Source organism: Eucyclogobius newberryi, unplaced genomic scaffold, assembly GCF_026437365.1.
Source record: "Eucyclogobius newberryi isolate DKJ021-1_F unplaced genomic scaffold, fEucNew1.0.hap1 SCAF_9, whole genome shotgun sequence".
NCBI lineage: Eukaryota > Metazoa > Chordata > Actinopteri > Gobiiformes > Gobiidae > Eucyclogobius > Eucyclogobius newberryi.
This window is the reverse complement of record NW_027316532.1, coordinates 37,284,043-37,303,420: the sequence shown is the minus strand read 5'-3', so window position 1 is coordinate 37,303,420 and position 19,378 is coordinate 37,284,043. Positions and strand designations below refer to the sequence as shown.

Below are 19,378 nucleotides of genomic sequence, written 5' to 3'. Positions count from 1 at the left end.
GTGAGTTGTCAGATCTGAGGATGTTTTATTTTGGTCCAACACAAGGAAACAAACTAAACTCACTAACAAGATGACACATAATAATTAATAATAGAAGTTGGAATTGTTTCAGAAACATCACAAAAAGACCCTTCTATCAACAAACAGTATGTTACTTTATTTAGAAAACTAGTTACATTGATTAAAGTTTAGTAAATACACTCCTAATATACTAATAATATACTAAGTCTGAAACTGTACAATTGTGATTTTAAAGAGATATAATTCATCTTTAAGTGTCGACAAGAGAAACAAAGGAGAAAAAAAAAAAAAGATTTATCTAAAATTTGCAGATGTGGTTTCCTGTGCGTCAGGAAGAGGGTGGGCTGTGCGTCAGGAAGAGGGTGGGCTGTGCGTCAGGAAGAGGGTGGGCTGTGCGTCAGGAAGAGGGTGGGCTGTGCGTCAGGAAGAGGGTGGGCTGTGCGTCAGGAAGAGGGTGGGCTGTGCGTCAGGAAGAGGGTGGGCTGTGCGTCAGGAAGAGGGTGGGCTGTGCGTCAGGAAGAGGGTGGGCTGTGCGTCAGGAAGAGGGTGGGCTGTGCGTCAGGAAGAGGGTGCTCCACAGACCCAACACTCTGTGTAAACATGATCACATTCCTCAGGCGTCCAAAGAGCTTCAACTCCTCATTCGACATTCACGAGTCCCTCAGGAGCAAGATCTCATAGTGTTTTAATACAAAAGTTGGTGCTTATCATAAATTCAAATGATAATTGTTTCTCTATTTAATTTAACTGAATAGATTCATGTGTCCTTTGACCTTAGTTCACTGAAATACACAATTTTCAATAAAACAGGGAATCCAAAATAGAGAAACTAAGAAAACAAAACAGAAAACACTCATGCATTAGAACACAGCAAACCGTTGAGGACATTTTCTAACAAATCTTCCAAAAAGGACCAAAAAGGCATAACACTGAACGTTTGAAGTATCAGAGTGAAAATCCCACAACCTGTGACGTCTCCACACATAAACATACAGTATGTACACGAGCGGGGTCATAGGTCAGACGGGCGGGGTGCTGTAGCGGATTTCTGGCTGGTATTTCTCCATCGCTCTGGGACGCGGAGGCTTCTTCATTTTCTGGTGTTTCAGGATGACCTCCTCGTTGGCGTAGATGGGCATCTCGGCGTCGTCAGAGTGGTAACCCGACTGATACCCACTCGTCTGATTGGACGATTCAGAGCCCAGGGATTCTTTACTCTTACAGCGCAGCAGATGACTGGAGACGCAAAGCAATTCGGGAGTTAAAACATTTAGAATAACGTGTAGAATGTCATGTTATTGTGATATGAGGGACAGACCTGAGGTTTGGTGTGCTGCGAAGCTGAGGATCCAGACTTTTCACTTCCTCAGGTGAGAAGACCAAGCTGCAGTCTAAATGTCCTTCCTGTAATAGGTCATTTATGCCTACATCAAATGTCTCGTAACTTATTCAATTCATCCATCATTTCTGTTTAAATTTACAGTGAGTTATTACATTTCTAGTTAAATGGAAAAACAAAGGACTAGGAGTTGAATATTTTTGCAATACTGTATGTTGCTGTGGCCTACTGTGTTATCATTGGCTGAACAATGTACCATGACACTGCTGTGCTCCACCGGGATGTCCTCAAACGTCTTCGGGACGCACCTCTCACTCTCCTGGGACACGCTGCACACACGGGACAGTCAAATCACCAGACGGAACTCACGTATAGCGCCAGAAACACAACGACTTTGCACATATGCACTGACCCTATAGACAGAGGGTGGTCGTAGTGGTGTGTGGCCAGTGCCTCCCCGCTCTGAGGTGACCTGTACAGGCTCCTGGGGTCAGAGGTCACGGGACAGCTCTCTGTCACTGGAATGTAGTCTTTCCCATCCTGCAGTGACCACAGAGAAGACCAAACCAGTGAAAGAGAAATAGAGCAAGTCGTACTAAAGCTGCGTGAGCAAATTTCAATCGATGTGAGGATGAAGTGCCTCAGGCTTTTTGATCAAGATGTCTACAGCCAATCGTCTGTCAGGGAAAACGAATGGTTTGGAAATAAGATAAGATAAGATAGTATAATCCTTTACTGTCCCACATGGGGAAATTTCATTGGTGCAACGCAGGAAGATACAGAGGTAGATACAGAAGAACAGATCACTTATAGGAAGTCTGAAAAACACTTTCAGTAGAAGATCTCCTATAAATAAAAACTCCCATAGACAAATAAATAAATAAATAAATACATAAATACCATTGCATGTGATCACGACAGTAATTGCACATATGACGGAATTGCACATCAGTATTAGGTTAGGTCAGTAAATAAACATTGAAAGAAAAAATAAATTGAATGTATCTGCCATTTTGGCCCAGCCCTATTAAAACTAAACTATGCTGTCATTTACCTGATATAATAGAATCCTAAATAACATGACATTATAAAGTCAGTTCTGACAGACTTGATTATTTCTAAGCCTCTTATTTCTCAACACAATGTTCTTGTAAAGTCAATAGAACGGTTACAGCTTGAACTTCATTTGAATTCTCCACAATGACTTGGCAGCGCTCAGCCAATGGGTGTGAACATGTGTCTTTCAAAGTGCAGGCGACAATAACGCACTGAAAGAGAGCGACTGGCAGATCATGAGGTCTCGTGAAGTTTACGATGTTATTATGTCGACTGACCTGATGTGCACTGGCTTGAAGCAGATTTCCCAAATGCTCCACCAGCTCAGCAAATGTGGGCCGATCTCTGGGGCAGTCCAGCCAGCAGTCCAACATGGTCTGGTATCTGCAGAGATATACTGCCAAGATATAAACTGTGCATAGAGCATAATGACAATGAATATGTGAAAAACTGGTTATCTTCTTCATGGGTGAGGAATCAGAATTGATGTAAAAAGGGTTTTGGAGGAAGGAGGAAAAATGTTGGAAACAATTTGAGCCAGATTTTAGCCGCACTGTGATGGATGATTTATATGTGTTGCAAAGCGTGTCGTTGTGTGTCCAAATGTTGCTTTGCTTCTCACATTTCTGTCGTCGCATACTCTGGAGGTCTCATCCTTGTGCCCTCTTTAAGTCTTCTACAGAAGGACTCATCGATGCACACTCCGGGATAAGGCGACGCTCCTAAAAGGCATGATACATATGTTATTTGCTATTCTGTGTTGAATTGGTACAAAACTGTGATGGATAGTCGTACCCAGGGAAAAGATCTCCCAGAGAAGAACTCCAAATGACCAGACATCACTTTGCGTGGTGTAAACGCGGTCAAATATGGTCTCGGGGGCCATCCACTTCAGAGGTAGACGTGCCTGAAGTCAAAGATGCACATTTTAGATGCAGATTTTACAGTTTGAACGGATCATGTTGAGTTGACTTTCATTGAACTTACGTCCCCCTTGCGAACATAGTCTGGGTCTTTGTAGACATCTCGAGCCAGGCCAAAGTCACAGATCTTCACCACGTTGTTCTCTGAGAGCAGAATGTTTCGGGCTGCAAGATCTCGATGGATGCACTAAAGCAAACATACAATAGTTCTTCAATCTCTGAAGGAATTAATTCAACAGTTCTAACTGAAGACATTTCAACAACAAAATGAGCATGAGTTATTTACAGTAGTGCATTAGTACATTAAAAGTATATGCATACATCAGTATACAAATTAGTGTATCAAAATGAAACAATTAGAAAGAACTTTGACTATTCTGCAATGACTGTAAGTAATGTAGGAACATATTGGTTTGTTGCAGAACAAAACCACCTGAGGCTTGTGTTGTGTGTTTAGGGGTCTGCAACCTGTGGTTCTGTTCCTCCAACTGATGCGGCTCCCAGGGGATTTTGAAAAGCATTAATGAGCATTTAAGTTCATTCATTTTTAAAGTGTGATTCTAAATTTTAAGGTTAAGCTGATTGTGTAACATCTAAATAAAATGTTGATGTAAATGATTATTATTAAATTACCGGTTTGTCGCTCTTAATAAGTGTCACAACTACCAATACTCGACACCCAATGTGTGCAATTTCTTGAACTTTTTTAACTCCAGTTGGCCAACTGTGGATAATTCTTTAAAAAAGAAAAGTTTCTGAAGAAAACAGAACGTCCAATGCTATTTCTTTTATCAGTGTTGTAGAAATGTCATTCAGTCGTTCATTGATTTAATAATGAAATTTATTACATTTGTAATTTAATTGATTAAAACTGCATCATGCAAACTCAATCAAAGGCCCTTTTTGCAACTTTTCAAGTCTAGACAGTCTCATCAGACCAGCCTCACTGGAGAACCAGTGGAACAGCCCTTTTTATCTGAGGAGTTCCTCAGAGCACTGAACCTGATCCAGTGCTTCTTTAGCCTTAGAGAGTGACCGTGGCAGAGCTGCTGCCCAGCATGTGGACCGTGCCCTGCCCAGCGTGTGGACCGTGCCCTGCCCAGCGTGTGGTCCGGACCGTGCCCTGCCCAGCGTGTGGACCGTGCTTTGTCCAGCGTGTGGACCGTGCTTTGTCCAGCGTGTGGACCGTGCCCTGCCCAGCGTGTGGACCGTGCCCTGCCCAGCGTGTGGACCGTGCTTTGTCCAGCGTGTGGACCGTGCCCTGCCCAGCGTGTGGACCGTGCCCTTCCCAGCGTGTGGACCGTGCCCTGCCCAGCGTGTGGACCGTGCCCTGCCCAGCGTGTGGACCGTGCTCTGCCCAGCGTGTGGACCGTGCTCTGCCCAGCGTGTGGACCGTGCTTTGTTCAGCGTGTGGACCGTGCCCTGCCCAGCGTGTGGACCGTGCCCTGCCCAGCGTGTGGACCGTGCCCTGCCCAGCGTGTGGACCGTGCCCTGCCCAGCGTGTGGACCGTGCCCTGCCCAGCGTGTGGACCGTGCTTTGTTCAGCGTGTGGACCGTGCCCTGCCCAGCGTGTGGACCGTGCCCTGCCCAGCGTGTGGACCGTGCCCTGCCCAGCGTGTGGACCGTGCCCTGCCCAGCGTGTGGACCGTGCCCTGCCCAGCGTGTGGACCGTGCCCTGCCCAGCGTGTGGACCGTGCTTTGTCCAGCGTGTGGACCGTGCCCTGCCCAGCATGTGGACCGTGCCCTGCCCAGCGTGTGGACCGTGCCCTGCCCAGCGTGTGGACCGTGCCCTGCCCAGCGTGTGGACCGTGCTTTGTCCAGCGTGTGGACCGTGCCCTGCCCAGCATGTGGACCGTGCCCTGCCCAGCGTGTGGACCGTGCCCTGCCCAGCGTGTGGACCGTGCCCTGCCCAGCGTGTGGACCGTGCTTTGTCCAGCGTGTGGACCGTGCTGCTGCAGTGTCTCCCAGCGTGACCCCTGAGTGAACTCTGATGGACACACAGGCCCATCTGGATCCGGCAGCTTCTTCTGGTTCTGGTCGTATGACTATAATGAACATACATCTATGACTTATTACAGATATTGAAATTATATTTAACAGTAATGTATATTTATTGCAGATTATGTTTTATTTAGGATACAGTTAAGTGAATTAAGTTAAGGGTTTGAAGGGATTATCAAGCTTTTTCTGCAGTAATGTATTTTACATCAAACTTTGTTATCGTCCTTGGAATAAAGAGGCCCATACCTTTCGTGAGGACAGAAACTCCATGCCTTTGGCCACTTGGAAACTGTATCTTATCAGATCCTCCATGGTCAGGTGGTCATCATCTGAGCTCTCTGTGGTTACATGAGGCATTGTTGGGATGGATAAAAGTCGTCTTTGTATCAAGACAAAACAAAACATACCCTCAGGAGAGTTCATGGTGTTGTTGGAGGCCCGGTCTCCTGCGTTGCACACGGCGGTTCCAGTGCAGATGTCTAACTGAGCGATCTTCCCCAAACCTAGGTCTCCTTCGGTCATGTCCTCCTCTGAACGAGCCCAACGCTGGCTGTCCACACGCTTCCTCTGTGGACCAGCATATATATGTGTATTTAAATATCTGTACACAGTGTTTAAACGACCAGGAAGTAACAAACAAGTCACATTTAATTAAAATATCAGCAAAGAGCCAACTCTGCCTGGATTTGAGGTGTGTAAAGAAGCCAAAGTAAGTAAGTAAGTAGTAAGTGTACCATTACTAAAAAACTATTAGATGCATCATATATGCTAAAAATTAATAAAGTAAAGAGTAATAACCCGGATAATAAAAAATAAACTTGATGAACTAGTTTGGGTGCTACATTACAGTAAAACAGACAACATTTCAGACAATAAACATATTCTGGAACTTCCAGTAGAGTAACTATATATATATATATATATATATATATATATATATATATATATATATATATATATATATATATATATATATATATATATATATATATATATATATATATATATATATATATATATATATATTTTCTGGCCCAGTAGCTGTATTGGACAGGTGAAGTGTGTCCTAAAGTGGGGAGAGAAAGTGGTCATGGCCAGAGGCGAACGCAAGAAACGTAACAAAGACGGTAACAAATGTGCAACACATTAAACTCCTACACCACTGGTGAGCAGAAGAAACACCGCTGTTTGTGACAAGCCGGCCTTTAGTAAACAGTTCATACTATGAATAGTGAGTTACTTACTCTGTAGGGGCTGTACTCTCCTCTCTTACTCTTCAGATAACTGGAGATATTTCCATGTTTACAGTACTCCACAATCACCATCAGAGGCCCTGTGCAACAGAACCATCAGACAGGTACAGACAAAGACTCTTTGAGATGAGAGTCATTGTTCCTACAAAAAGACTTTATACGATAGTGTCTACATGACTCACCTCCAGGTTTAGTGCAGGCCCCAAGCAGGTTCACCACATTCAGATGGTGTCCAATGTGAATGAGGATCTTCAGTTCAGACATCAGAGCTCGATACTCACTCCCAGTGGCGCCCTCTGTTGATTAGAGATGACAATTTAAAAAACCTGTGTGATAAAAAGTGATATTTAGTGTTGTGTGAAATGTCTATGAGTGAAACACAAACCTTTGAGCATCTTCACTGCAACAGTTGTGCAGGTTGTTGCCTTTTCGATCCCAAAGGCGGCTGCTTCAACGACCTGACCGAACGCACCTCGTCCCAGAGGTTCTCCTGAGGACACACACAGACACACAGACACACACAGTCACACACACACACAGACACACACAGACACACACAGTCACACACACACACACACACACACACACACACAGACACACACACACAGACACACACAGTCACACACACACAGACACACACACACAGACACACACAGTCACACACACACAGACACACAGACACACACAATCACACACACACAGACACACACAGACACACACACACAGTCACACACACACAGACACACACACACACACAGACACACACACACAGACACACACACACAGACACACACACACACACACACACACAGACACACACACACAGACACACACAGACACACACAGACACACACAGTCACACACAGACACATACAGACACACACACACACAGTCACACACACACACACACAGACACACACAGACACACACAGACACACACAGACACACACACACAGACACACACAGTCACACACAGACACACACAGACACACACAGTCACACACAGACACACACACACAGACACACACAGACACACACACACAGACACACACAGACACACACAGACACACACAGTCACACACAGACACACAGACACACACACACACAGTCACACACACACACACACAGACACACACAGACACACACAGACACACACAGTCACACACACACACACACACACAGTCACACACACACACACACAGACACACACAGACACACACAGACACACACAGACACACACACACAGACACACACAGTCACACACACACAGACACACACAGACACACACAGTCACACACACACACAGACACACACAGACACACACAGACACACACAGACACACACAGTCACACACAGACACACACAGACACACACAGACACACACAGACACACACACACAGTCACACACACACAGACACACACAGACACACACAGACACACACAGACACACACAGTCACACACAGACACACACAGACACACACACACACAGTCACACACACACAGACACACACAGACACACACAGACACACACAGACACACACACACACACACAGACACACAGTAAAATGTTACATCACGCTAGTATTCAATGGAATACTGTTAGGGCACCAGTGTCTAAGCACAATGCAATAATAAATCATCATTATTACCTAGAGACATTAAAAATAATAATAATACAAGTTCTATGTAAATATCAGGGCTGTGCAGATTGATAAATTGGTAAAAAATGAGTCTTGGCATTACATACTAATTTGGTTTTGTATTCATTATTTGCTTCCTGAGCCGCTGATGCGCCGCTGTCCAGTGCTCGAATGGATTTAATGGAATACACGCTTACAGGGATTAAACATTAAACTGAAGATAACTTTCAGACTATAACACAAAAGTGCCTGTCCCAAACTGTGCACTGCAGCCGGTGGTGAGAGTCAAGGAGAGCAGATATCGGTATCAATATCATGGTACAGTATTGATCAGCAGTGATCAATACAAACATTTCAGGTATCACACAGCTCAATGTGGCTTGGATTAAAATACTGTGAGTAATTTACCTAATTTGAGTCTTTCTCGAGGAAACTCCCACTTGCTGGCATCATACGTGAGTCTTTCACACTGCTCGTCCATGGGCATGTCCTCTGCATCCAGGATCATAGAGAGATAACCTGTTTTCAGATCTCCACCAGTGGACTAAACACAACACATCAAAGTAAATCAAAAAGCATGATTAAAATTGCAATAAATAATGTATGTACAGTGTAACAGTGTAAGTGCGACATTAGTTTTGCCTGATTTCATTATATTGTGGAATGATTTGAGTGTTTTGGTGCCCCTCCAATGAAAGAGGCCCAGTTGCCTAATGGTAAATGACTTGTGAGAGAACAGAGCCTCGTTGTTCTGGGTCACAAAAGACTTGACGTACTCCAGCCAAACCAGTCACTTTCAATCAAGTCTTCCCACGCTCAAATATGCTGTTGTGTTTTGGCTGTTGTTTTAACTCATTATTAACTGGAGGGAAAGTCCAAGGAAGGAGAAGTATGGCACAGTGAGGAAATGCTTACGCGTTTTCTGCCGCGAATGACGAAGACGATTAGTAACCAAAAGAACATGGCGATGACCACCGAACCAATAGGAACGATCAGCTCCACGTTGGTCTTCTCCTCCACACCTGAAATATAAATGTATATATTTTTTTAAATGCATTCAGCAATGATTCATAGTTTTAGCCACATCCAGAAAAGGAGATTAGTTGGATATTAAACGTTCAGCTACAGGTAAGCTAACACAGAGGTTAAAAGGTCGTTCCAGTCCAGGTTAGCACAGATAGCCTTTAGCATCAGTGTCTGGCAGTGCATTGTGTCACGTAGCCCTGGTCGTGATGCGTTTGTTTGGGACAGACGAGGGCAGGCCTTTGTCCCAGAGTCTCCTCATTGTTCAGGATTTAGAAACTCTCTGGAGGATGTGCATCAAACTGTGAAAACTTCCTCCCAAACGGAAAGAAAAGGTTGCTTTATCTTTAATTTGATATTAAAAATACAACGTGCAATTATTTCTGAATGCATCTATCAAGCCTTGATGTTAGAATTGAAATATTGTCAGTATTTTTAGCTCAACTGTACACAATTACACCGATATAATCACAGTATGAACTGTCTCGGCTATTCTGCAGCCACAGACAGTAGTTTCAACATGACTGGACAAACCTTCAGTGCTCAGAAATGCTTGTGCGATGTCACACCCTCTGCTGTTACAGGCATTGCAGGTGTACAGACCGCTGTCCTCTTTCTTCACACGCTGGATTGTCAAAATATTGTTATTTTGGCTCAGAATGACACCTAAAACGAAACACACATTAATAAAGGAGTTTCCCAAAGGTCTTGAAATTCACACACAAAAACAGTCCTCACCAGATCCCTCTACAACAGTGTGGTTGTTCTTGGTCCAGATCACAGTTGGTTTCGGAGTCCCAGCGGCGTCACAGATGAACATGACGGTCGTACTCACGTTAACCCTCTGGTCAGTCAAGTTATTGAGGATCCTCGCCGGCTCAAGACCTGGAGCACATGTCAAAACACAAGCTATTACTATTATGTACGAGCTATGAATAAATTGTGGACACATTTTAGTCAGAATAGTAGGTGCAAAAATGTTTCTGAAAAAGCTGGGCCAATGTTTATGACTAATTTAAATTCTGATTCATATATTTCCTGTGTCTTTCATTTTCTCACCCTGCTGTTGGGAACGCTACTTTATTTGCTTTTCCTGATGGTAATAAAACACAATCAGGTGTGAAGAAAGTTGAACTGGGATGATTGTCCAAGAGGCTGTAGTAAATACTATAAACAGAAGCGATCTCTAACTAGTATTTTAAACTAGCTTTTGCTACCTTTGTGTCGCAATCAATCATCTCTTAAATGATGAATGATGATTTTGCAAGTACTTAGAGTTGACCATAATATTGCATTTTCTTCGTAAACAGCAATACTGATTTAAAACCCTTTATAAATAGAAACGGTTCCATTGGGTTCCTATTCAAAACTGCAGAAGTGATGATGATATCGTAACAAGCAGCAGAGTGTCATTTACATGTTTCATTGTTGAAAAGTGACTATGTGACATGATAGAACTCTACATGTATCACCCTGGTCTTTTTAAGAACAGGGATGTGGGCGAGGACAGGGGGTAGGTGAAAACAGGAATTTTCTGTGTCCTCAAGCCTCAGTTACAGGACAATACAGGATTATTCAAACATGTAGGAACCAATCAAGAGCCAACTTTGAGTAAACTAATGATGCGGAAGCACTGTTTTAACAAGATTAAAAGCCCATTTAAGGTGGATTTAGCTCCTCCTCTCCTTTAATCTGTAGGTTTAGATAAAGTTTTCTAAAACAAATGTATTCGTTTGTACCTGTCGTGGAATACGCACCAAAGTCTATCCATTATGTACATCGCTGTTCATCCCTAAGTTCCTGGTAAACATGTATTGATACCTTTGAGTGTGATGCGTCGTAGCAAGCAGGTCTTCTCCCCGGTCTTGTTGTTCTGCACCTGACAGGCGTAAACCCCCTGGTCCTGAGCAGAAGCCTGAGGCAGGAGCAGCTCCAGGCTCATGTTGCTGTCCCGAGTGTGAGACAGGACGTTGTGAGACAGGGTCTTCTGCAGGACCAGGGAGCGACAGGGCTGTGCTGAGGCCACCGGGTCTGAGACCGAAATGTTGTGGACCCTGAACCAGGCCAAGTTCCCGTAGATCAGTCTATCTGCTTTACAACGCAGCAGTACGTCGTCCTCCTCCAAGAGCTCATCAGGAGGAGACACACTCAACTCAAGACCACCTGCAGAAAGACAGAATTATTATAAAATTAACAATAAATAGATAATACATAAATTAGCTTTGCTCCTGTCTTGTATATTGCTTTTCCAGGGGCTGAAACTCTGTACCCAATGTGGCCCTGGGGCACCGTGATCTGCGCCCACGGGACCTCCAATGATATGTGTGTATTATGCCGTTCAGTGTTACAAAGAGAAGTGGAAATAAAGAGATGAACCAGCGAAACAAAACGTCACTGTTCTTACGTGTCACATGGAAGAAGATGATGCGAGAATCTTCTCCTGCTTTGTTTGCAGCCACACATCTGTACAGCGCAGGCACCTCTGCTTTCTTTATCTTCAGAGAGCTCATAATTTTCTAGAGCAAGTGGTATTGTTATTTGTTTTTAATGCACACAGTATATGCCAGATACAATTGAAATAGTTCAATGTTATTTAAGGAGGATTGTACCTTGTTTGCAGGGTCAGTGTTGGTGGAAATTTGCTCTAGTTTGTTGTATCCAGTGTTGTTCCTGATATCTCTCCACCTGTTGCAAAACTCCAGTTTGACTCCAGACTTCATCAGTCTTGAACTGCAGATATTAAACACAAAATGTGACTTTCTGCTACTCTGCATAAGTAGGAATCTAAATCTAGGTAATTGAGTAAGAAGTCGGAGGTTATGGTACTGTATTTGTGGCCGATTGTTCTACAGTGTATGATTTTGGAGTCCTCTGCGGAAACACACAAACACAGGGAGAACATGCAAACTGCAGACAGTACATTCCGGTCACTGCTGCAAGAAGGTGAGAGCCACGTTCAGCCCGTATCTGAAGCAATCCTAATATTTGATAAAGAGACTGATTTAGCAAGACAAAGCTTTTTTTTTCTCCAGTGCCATGTAACAACAGGAAACAGGCTGGAGGACAGAGGAAGTTCTCAGATGTGCCGGGAGGAGATAAGGATCCCGGCCCAGGTCTTCAGTCTCACTTGTCCAAATATGTGTCAACATTTCTACAACTGTGTTTGCGGTGAGTACATTTCAGTCCAGTTGTGTCATCGCCATTTGGCTGTTGCATAAAGGATTCTGTATGATCTCATGAAATTACATTTTTGTATATTTCTCTTATATTTTAGTAGTTATAAATGTATTTAGTAAAGGTTGTGAATAAGCCACTACAAAATTATAGATTTGGATGTCAATTCAAATAACTTATCTATCTGATCAATGCATGTTTTATATATTTATTGATATTACGGTACTTCCCATTTAAAGGCACTGACCAAATATACTGACTTCACTCATTCCGAGTTTTCTGGAAGCACAGCCTCATATTCTGTTCTGTAGAATGCACTTTTTAAATATGATTGCACAAGAATTCAAACAACCTTCTTTAACATTGTCATTATGGGGTATTGTTTGTAAAATGTTGAGGCAAATAATGAATTGAATCCATTTTGGAATAAGGCTCTAACAACAAAAGGTGGAAAAAGTGGAAATACTTTCCGGATGTACTGTATATACATTTTTACATAATTTTCCACGCTTATACTTTTTTCAAATTACAGCTGGATTCATAACAGTCACAGGCATTGACTATATTTAAAAGGTTGGAGTCCCTATTTCCGACCTTTTACTTGAATACTTCTAGTTTTGTCCATAGGTCTGTATTCCTAGTAGTACTTTATTTGTTTACAACAGAAACACTCTGAATACGCAATGTTTCTAAAAACTGACTTTGAGCGTTGAATGAACTGCATCCGCTGATCTGAATCTAGCTATTGTGAGCTCCTCAATTGTTTTGGTTAACATCACGAAAGCAGTTACTCTCCCAAGTCAACAAGCTATTGACAATAATATGAGACTATGTGTGTATGTACAGGGAACTGGAAGATTTTAACTGTTTTTTTGGTCAAGTTAGATTCTAATGTTCTGGAACCAAAAATACATGAGGCATTGTTGCTCAGACAATCAATGGTGAAAGGTCACTATGATGTAATTTGTATAACTGTAAATAAATAACACCCTAAAATATACTCCAATTGCAATATATTATACACAAAAAACGTGACAACTGACTCATTGACTTGACATTGAAAAAGACAACTGACGTAGTGACTTACGAGAATGCACCGGGACAGTCTTCCTGGGGCATCCACTGCCACTGGACCTGAGCCGGAGTCGGAACACCCCGGACCGTGCACCAAAGAGTGGGACTGCTGCCAAACGGGTAAACGTCTGTGTCGATGGCCACCTCCTTCTCAATGATGTGAGGAGGCACTGTGGGACGGTTCAAACAGGCAACTTAAAACCAAGGGATACCCCCACCGTAAATGAATATTAGAGAGTGAATGATGAGTGAGTGAAGTGGCTGTTGTGTAATAATTGAGGCGGCATCGAGACTTCGATATGGACTTTTTAAGTTGTGTATACAACAAACATGAAACTAAAATGTAAAGGCGTAAATCCTACTGTGTACCATTGACCATGAGCTGAAAGGCCCGTCTCTGTTCCTCTTTTGTAATCTTGTTGGTCAGGATCATGGTGTAGTTCCCAGCATCCACCTCTTTGACTTCACGGATGACCAAAGCATCACTTTTCTGTTTGATCCTGTAGTCTTCCTTCAGTGGGTGTCCATTTTTCAGCCTGAACAACGATTCACAAATGTCGTTTTAGAGGCTACTCTGGGTAAATAAGTACAAAGCTTCTATTTTGTCATACCATTTAAAGTTGGGTTCAGGATAGGCAGCGTATTTAACGGGGATAACAATGGGCGTCTTGTCACCAACGTTCACCTCCCAAACACTTGTCCACAGCCCCTTCATGTCAATGAAAGGTTTCTCTGCAAATACAGTGTTTTATGGTTTGACATGTGAATCAAAATACAAGATAAATAAGTGTAAGTGTAATTATAAGCAACTGGTCCTATCACACTATTTAGTTTACGTCTTGGTGTGGAATTTATTATTTATTTATGTAACCTTTATTTAACCAGGAGAGTCCCATTGAGATTAGAAACCTCTTTTACAAGGAAGCCCTGGCCAAGAGGCAGCAACGTTTATACAGTTAAATCAAACATTAATATTAAAATAACTAAAGAAACAACATTTGCACATATTTGCTGCCGTCTCCAATGCTATCAACTTCATTTTAAAGGCATTTACGGACAGGAACTCTGTAATTTCCAGTCTTTCTCCAAGCAAAAGGAGTGAACAAAGGCTTTCTTCCCTCAGCTGTGAGCGGGCGAAAGGAACGCCAACTTGACACATTAATACATATTTTGCTGAATGGGTACAACGTTACTCAGTCAGTTACTCTCTATGGGAGAATGGAAATCAAGTGGGGACATGTACAGCACTAACATCATACATTTACTATATGCCCACACGTTCATTGATACGGTCATAGTTTTCATTGATAAGTCAACATTTATTTCAGAAAGATAAATATTACAAGATTATGCTATTCCATTGATCAGACACTAACATAATGTGTCATTGTAAATTCATTTCTCCCCATCACGAGCTGCAGAATCATCAGCCTCCTCAGCCTTTCCAACTCCTTTTCTTTATGGAAGAAGATCATGTGTTTTCTTACCGTAGACTTTGAGTGTCGCAGTAGCCATCTTCTCCATGCGGCCGCTAGAGGCCCAGCAGGTGTAATCCCCGCTGTGCTCCACACTCACGTTCTCCACCGTCAGAGTGTTCGACAGCTCCAGAGAATTCCACAGCTTCTTCTTGTGAGGAGTCGTGTGGATCACTTTAGACGCATTTTCAGACGTCTACCAAAAAAAGGAAGAAATATATCAAACTAGGGATTTATAAAAAGACTTCTGAAGGCATCCAAAGTGCTTCACAACCAGTTACATCATTTATTAATATCATCGTCACACATATGCCCTGGGACTGAGTGACAGACATGTGGCAGCCATTCTCTGCCTATAACTCTGTGCTTTTTCTTCATGATGACCGATGTCGGTGTGTTCCCGACATCGGGAACACACCGTCATTCCCTCTTTAAACAAGCCCGTCTCAAGTGCAGAGAAGAATGCCAATAAGTTAAGACAAGAGGATCAATAGAGTAAAGCAGGTCCTATTTTTTGGCACGGACCAGAGCGTGTCCAGAGTGGGTCCAGTTGAACGCCATGCCCACGTTGAGCTCGGTGCTGGCGGAGCAGTTCAGGACCAGGCGCTCACCCACAGACAGCCGGACCTGGGCTGGACTCAGGGTCAGATTATAGATCTTATATCCTGAGGAAACAAGAGGGAGGAGACAGTGGTCACAGGACCAGCCATTGTTCCACCAAGAGTCCACACACTCAACATCTTCTATTGTTTCATAAGGCAAACTAAAGTTGAATAAAACATGTTGCTATGCTACAACATTGCAGTGACAATGTATGCAATAATGGGTGCTACATGGATTGAGATCTATGTTTTTATATGAGTTTTAATACTGAAAATGGATCGCTGGAATGCCTGCTGGGTGTTTTGAATACTGACTAAATGATATTGTGTTATTTTGAATCAGAATCAGAAAAAGGTTTATTGCCATTATCGATGAACAGAATTCACAAACATAGGAACTTGCTTTGGTGATTTGGTGAAACATAGTACTTAAGAGTGTACTTTTTCCAGCCATGATCTAAACAATTCATATATATATCTTAGCTAATACAAGAACTTTCAAATTTGACACAAGATAACTCAATTAAATCTTTATTTGAACAGTCCATATGTGTCCATTTTGTGGCTTTGTTAGCTTTTTCTGATGTGGATTTTGCAAAGGGTTTTATTATTACAGTGACAGTGTATCACTAATTAAAAAAGGCTACGTTTGTGTAAAATAATACATGTTGAACTTACCTACAACTGCCACAATGTAAAAAGGAGATTTAAAGGTCTCGTTGTCGAGGCGTGTTTGGCAGAAGACGACGCCGGCGTAGCTGACGAGATGACTGGGAACAGTGAAGCCCTTCTGGGCGTCCCACAGCGAGTCTTTCTCATCCGGATAAAGCGCCTTGTTTGTCAGCTTCAGACACAACGAAAAGTTAATATTTTGAACAAGCAAATGCCCCTAGAGTAGTTGTTAGTATTAGCAGTATGATGGCAGGTTTGGTAGTGAGTTGTTTATGCCATATTTTTTTATAACCAATTCCTCTTGTTGACTACTACTACTGATACTTTGTCTTAGAAACAAACAAACCAATGTATCTAAATTCCTGGAATTCCTCTTAATGTCATGAAAACAATTAAAGACGTAGTAATGTTTCCTTAGGTCTGATTTCCAAGAGTTAATAAAATAAATGAACACAGCGTATATAACGTATATACGCTTATATACCATATATACCATTATGGATTAGGTTGGACTCATAGTTACAAAAATCAGGCAAATTCATAGCTATTTCCTATCATATTCATAAAGTATGTACAAATTGTAAAAATCTTGTGTAAATTAGTAAAAATATCATCTTTTCTTACACTATGAAGAGTAACATTGAGGTTCTCCACAGAGCCTCTGCAGGGGATGACCCCTTTCACTCCTTCATGAATAAACACCACCTCGTAGTCCTTTTCAGAGGGCACGAACGGCGTCTTGTAATCTGAAAAGGTATGTCAGCCTCAGCATCACAAATTCATGGCATCTCACTCAATTTTACAAATGACTTTGCTTAATTGGAGTTAAATGTAAAACAATATATTTTTCATATTTTAGTGACAATGTAATGTGCATTATCTTAAGTCCACTTTGGTTTTCATCGAAAGGCCAATGGCTTCTACTACTCCATTTATTTGGATGATAAGGATTGGATTACACAGGAGTACTTGTATTGTCACAAAGTACAGATATTTCGGCTGATGGTGAATACAGAGCATATTTCAACTAACCATGTACAAAAACATAAAGCGATGCAGATGTCTTTCCCTCCTCAGCTTTCATGTCCTTGTAGGAGCACTGGTAGGAGCCTGTTTCGTTTGCTGTGGCGTTTGTGATGAGCACAGAGGAGCAGAAGAGTCCGGATCCACTGCAGTCACTGATGGAGAGCCGGCTGCCCATGTTAGGAAACCTCCACTTCAGGTACTGACGACCCCTGAACACAACATCGACCAAAAGATGATTACAGCACCAATTAAAAGAAGTCTAAATTATAGATATTCTAAATGATCAAGTACATAGTCTATGAAAACTATCAAAAAGCTGTAAAAGAAAAAAAAGAGCTGACTAAAGGAATTTAAGATGAAGAACTAAGGCGTTTACAGGTACATTTTAGCACTTTATAGGATGGATTACTGAAAATTGGCATCTGAAAATCATTAAAGAACCCCAGAGATATTTTTTTATGGAAAAATGACTAAACGTGAAATCAGATTAGTCAAATCTGATATCTGTGTCATTATAACATTGCCATTTTGTTGTCAATGAATACTGAATACAGACAATCTCCAAACCTTTTATGTGATGTGTTACTCCAATAAGTGTCATACAAGATTGAATTTATCATAAAACTATAAAAGATCAGAGAAAAATAATAATATGATTGCACAAAAGTGAAGGTACCTGCAGATGAGCTCCAGGTTTTCGGTTTTGTTCATTCTGTGGACGCCATAGATGTTCAGCGTTGGTGGATCAGGCATAAACCGAAGATCGAGAGCTGAAACAACCAACGAGAGTATACGAGAGTCAGCAGACTCAATTATAAGGTGAATAACACACAAAATAATAAATAAATAAATATAGTCCCATGGATATTTTGTCAGTCTTAAAACTTTTGCTGGCTTTGCTTTGATCTTTTGTTAGTTCTGGTTTGTTTGGTTCTCTTTTGATGGATGGAATAATGGTCCAACCCCTGAATGTATAAATAACATCGAATTGAAAGTCCGAAATTGACGTAAAGTCATAAGAACGGGATCAAAACAAAACCAAGAGATTAGATATGGGGCTGAGAATTTTTGTTTTGTACCAGGACCATTTTTCCAACAGTGTAGAAAATGGCGGAGTTGTGTCAAAACAGGAAGCCGGGGCAGATAGGCCTCGGTCTGGACTCAATAGCCCAGGACTGTGTGGCCTTAGGTGGGGTTCCTGTTTCCACCTCCTCCCCGAGAGGCCCTAAGCATTGTACAGGGAGCCAAACAAGTTGGCCTGACCTCAACTGTTATAAATCAGTGTCCATTTTGAAATCCTTTTAAAACTGTATAGATTTTATTTTGAGTGGTGGTGGTGGTTAATAATGTCCAGATTAATCATATCCACGTTTAGGAAATCAATTAGCATTGGGATCGAGCCTGTGTTGTATTAGTTAACCTAATTATGATATTGTTGGGTTTCAAATCACTATATGATTGGTCTAGTACATATTACAGAAATGATAATGTTTAACATTTATTACCTTGCACCTTTTGGATATTTCCTATGAGAATACTATTTGATCTTGGAACTTGACCATCTTACATTCACAAAGTTATAGAGTCCACATTATATTTTTTTCAACAGTATTGATAAAATTAATAAACCAACCGAAAGCAGGATATGAGACCAAGTTCAATTAAGTAAGCTACTGAGGACAATAGTGATCATTTGTAACCTAAATTCACAATTGAGGCCGGGAAACAAAGCATGGATTTCCTTACCTGAGACGTTACTCGTTTGTGCAATAATTCCAAACAGCAGACAAATCAACTTTGCTGACGCCATTATCCAACACCACAAATACATTAAAAACATGGATGTGTTTATCAAAGACACACGCTCTTTAGCAAACCCATTGACAGCTGATGAGTTTTTAATCAATCACGAGAATGATGTTGGTAAGTTGGTAGCGGTCCAATAGAGGTCCTTCATGTGCAGTGTCCAGTGATGTGTGTCCCCTGTCCCATCCGGCTGAGAGGGGCACAGTGCGTGCAGAGGAGGGGCCATAGGGCCCGGCCTGGAGTGGACCAAACCTGCAAACTCAGACATCAACATGGATACAGAGTTTTAGGC

The 19,378-nt window shown here is 42.1% G+C and overlaps 1 protein-coding gene across 2 annotated transcripts; it reads right to left on the bottom strand.

The window, feature by feature from the left end:
- Positions 1-704: 704 nt before the first annotated feature.
- kdr (kinase insert domain receptor (a type III receptor tyrosine kinase)) lies at positions 705-19,249 on the bottom strand. Of its 2 annotated transcripts, XM_072438326.1 has the most exons (30): positions 19,027-19,249; positions 17,957-18,050; positions 17,287-17,489; positions 16,879-17,000; positions 16,261-16,426; positions 15,506-15,645; positions 14,993-15,176; positions 14,117-14,237; positions 13,875-14,041; positions 13,519-13,675; positions 11,867-11,987; positions 11,662-11,773; positions 11,079-11,420; positions 9,996-10,142; positions 9,792-9,923; positions 9,150-9,256; positions 8,643-8,778; positions 6,979-7,083; positions 6,776-6,889; positions 6,585-6,673; positions 5,748-5,907; positions 5,587-5,678; positions 3,404-3,526; positions 3,212-3,323; positions 3,039-3,138; positions 2,695-2,800; positions 1,773-1,900; positions 1,617-1,689; positions 1,340-1,425; positions 705-1,257 (listed from the first exon to the last, which is right to left on the bottom strand). In XM_072438326.1, the coding sequence occupies exons 1-30, from the start codon at positions 19,118-19,120 to the stop codon at positions 1,041-1,043; spliced, it is 4,050 nt and encodes a 1,349-aa protein (XP_072294427.1). In that variant the 5' UTR covers positions 19,121-19,249; the 3' UTR covers positions 705-1,040. The 2 variants fall into 2 exon arrangements, with proteins under 2 accessions (XP_072294427.1, XP_072294426.1); XM_072438325.1 differs by having other exon boundaries at positions 5,587-5,907.
- Positions 19,250-19,378: the final 129 nt, after the last annotated feature.